General features: G+C 33.7%; 1 protein-coding gene across 1 annotated transcript; it reads left to right on the top strand.

Moving 5' to 3' along the window:
- The first annotated feature begins 528 nt into the window (after window positions 1-528).
- LOC109242063 lies at window positions 529-1338 on the top strand. Its single transcript, XM_019408893.1, has one exon. The coding sequence runs from the start codon at window positions 529-531 to the stop codon at window positions 1162-1164; it is 636 nt and encodes a 211-aa protein (XP_019264438.1). The 3' UTR covers window positions 1165-1338.
- The last annotated feature ends 476 nt before the right edge of the window (window positions 1339-1814 follow it).

The following is a 1814-nucleotide window of genomic DNA, read 5'->3' as shown; positions in this document are numbered from 1 at the left end:
AATCATAAAATTAATTAATTTTTTTTTTTTGAAAAATAACTCAACTATGCTTATCACAAAAATAAAAATAGAAAATGCTAAATCCGATCACCATAAGAGCAAATTGGTTGCCACTTGTATAAAATAATTGTCATGTAAGTATAGCTCCATCAGTAATTCACAATACATAATACCCACGTAAAACCTCTAAAAAAAAAAACAACTTTATGACCATACTAATAACCAATGTCTTTCACCACGCGACATTTCATGAGTTATTTATTGAGCGAGTTAAAAAACGAGCTTTTCCGTGGATATTATGTAAGGTGAGTTGAAGTGACAAGTTACTTTATATTTAAAAGATTACATTTAACCTTTTTAGGCTTTTTTGGTGTGTGGACATATTAAGTTATTTTTCTGTTACAAAAGTTTGTTTTATGACTTTAACACAAAAAACTTATAAATACATCTTGACACACACCAAACATTGAAACACAAACAAACAAGAGTTAGAGGGAAAAAAAAGAGAGTAAGTAAAGACTTTGAGATATGGATATTAAGGTAGAAAATGAGACATCCCAAAATCTTGATTATGAAGAGAAATCTCCCCTCCTAGAAAACTTAGCCTTACCAGAAGTAGAAAAAAACCTTATACAAAAAGCAATAACTCAAACATTTCAAAGCACAGCCCATTTAGCCAATCTTCTACCTACTGGTTCAGTTCTTGCATTTCAACTTTTGTCACCTATTTTTACAAACCAAGGTGAATGTGACAAAATTGGAAAATTCTTAACTGTTGCACTTGTAACACTATGTGGATTATCATGTTTCATATTAAGTTTTACTGATAGTTTTACAGACAAGAAGGGGAAGATTTGCTATGGATTCGCGACGATACGTGGTTTGTGGATAATTGATGGATCAGCAAAAATTCCACATCAAATTGCAAGAAAATATAAGTTGAAGTTTATTGATTTTCTGCATGCTTTCATGTCAATATTTGTTTTTGCAGCTGTTGCATTTTTTGATCAGAATGTTGTGAATTGCTTTTATCCAAGACCTTCAGATCAAATAGAGGAGTTGGTTAATGCTTTGCCAGTTGCAATTGGAGTCATTTGTAGTATGTTTTTTGTGGTTTTCCCCACTCAGCGTCACGGAATTGGCTTTCCCCTCATTTCTAACTAGGGCAGTCTGGTGTACAAAGCATCCCGTATTCACGCAGGATTTGTGGAGGGGCCGCACCCCTAGGGGTGAGATGTAGACAATCTATATTAGTGGCTGTTTCCACGGCTCGAACTTGTGGAATTCTTTTTCTTGTACGGCTTGGTGCATGTGTTCATTATTCTGTTCTTGTTTTTGAATGAGAAATTCAGTGGTGTTAATTGTTTTTTTTTTTTTTTTTTTTGCATTCATGTAAAATGAATCATCATTTCAGGTACTTTTGATTCGTTCTTGAAATATGGAGCTGCAGAGGACTTTTCATGAGTTTAAGCAACAATCTTTGAGAATTGGTAATGCTTGCAATAGCCTTTATGAAATTCAAAGATAACATGTGGTTCAAAAATCAACTAGTATTTTGATCTATGTTGCTTAGGCTTTTCAAATATATTATCGGGCGCATGTTAGGTCCTCCAAAAGTAATGCATTTTTGGAGGACTCGACACGGGTGCAACAGCATTTTGAAGAGTTCGCGCAACATAAGTTTTGATTGCCTAAAACATCATTAGCTCAAAAACTTGAAGGAACCATTTAACTAGAGGCGAAACCGGGATTTAAGCTTTAAAGGCCAAACTTTTAAGGATTTTGGCATTGAACTTATTGGATTTTTAAATTTA

The sequence above is a fragment of the Nicotiana attenuata genome, unplaced genomic scaffold (genome assembly GCF_001879085.1).
Source record: "Nicotiana attenuata strain UT unplaced genomic scaffold, NIATTr2, whole genome shotgun sequence".
NCBI lineage: Eukaryota > Viridiplantae > Streptophyta > Magnoliopsida > Solanales > Solanaceae > Nicotiana > Nicotiana attenuata.
The sequence above is the reverse complement of the archived record's forward strand: the minus strand, read 5'-3'. Positions and strand labels throughout refer to the sequence as shown.

What these genes read in the sequence shown, in the direction of transcription:
- LOC109242063 (XM_019408893.1), top strand. Translation starts at nt 529, where the DNA reads ATGGATATTAAGGTAGAAAATGAGACATCCCAAAATCTTGATTATGAA.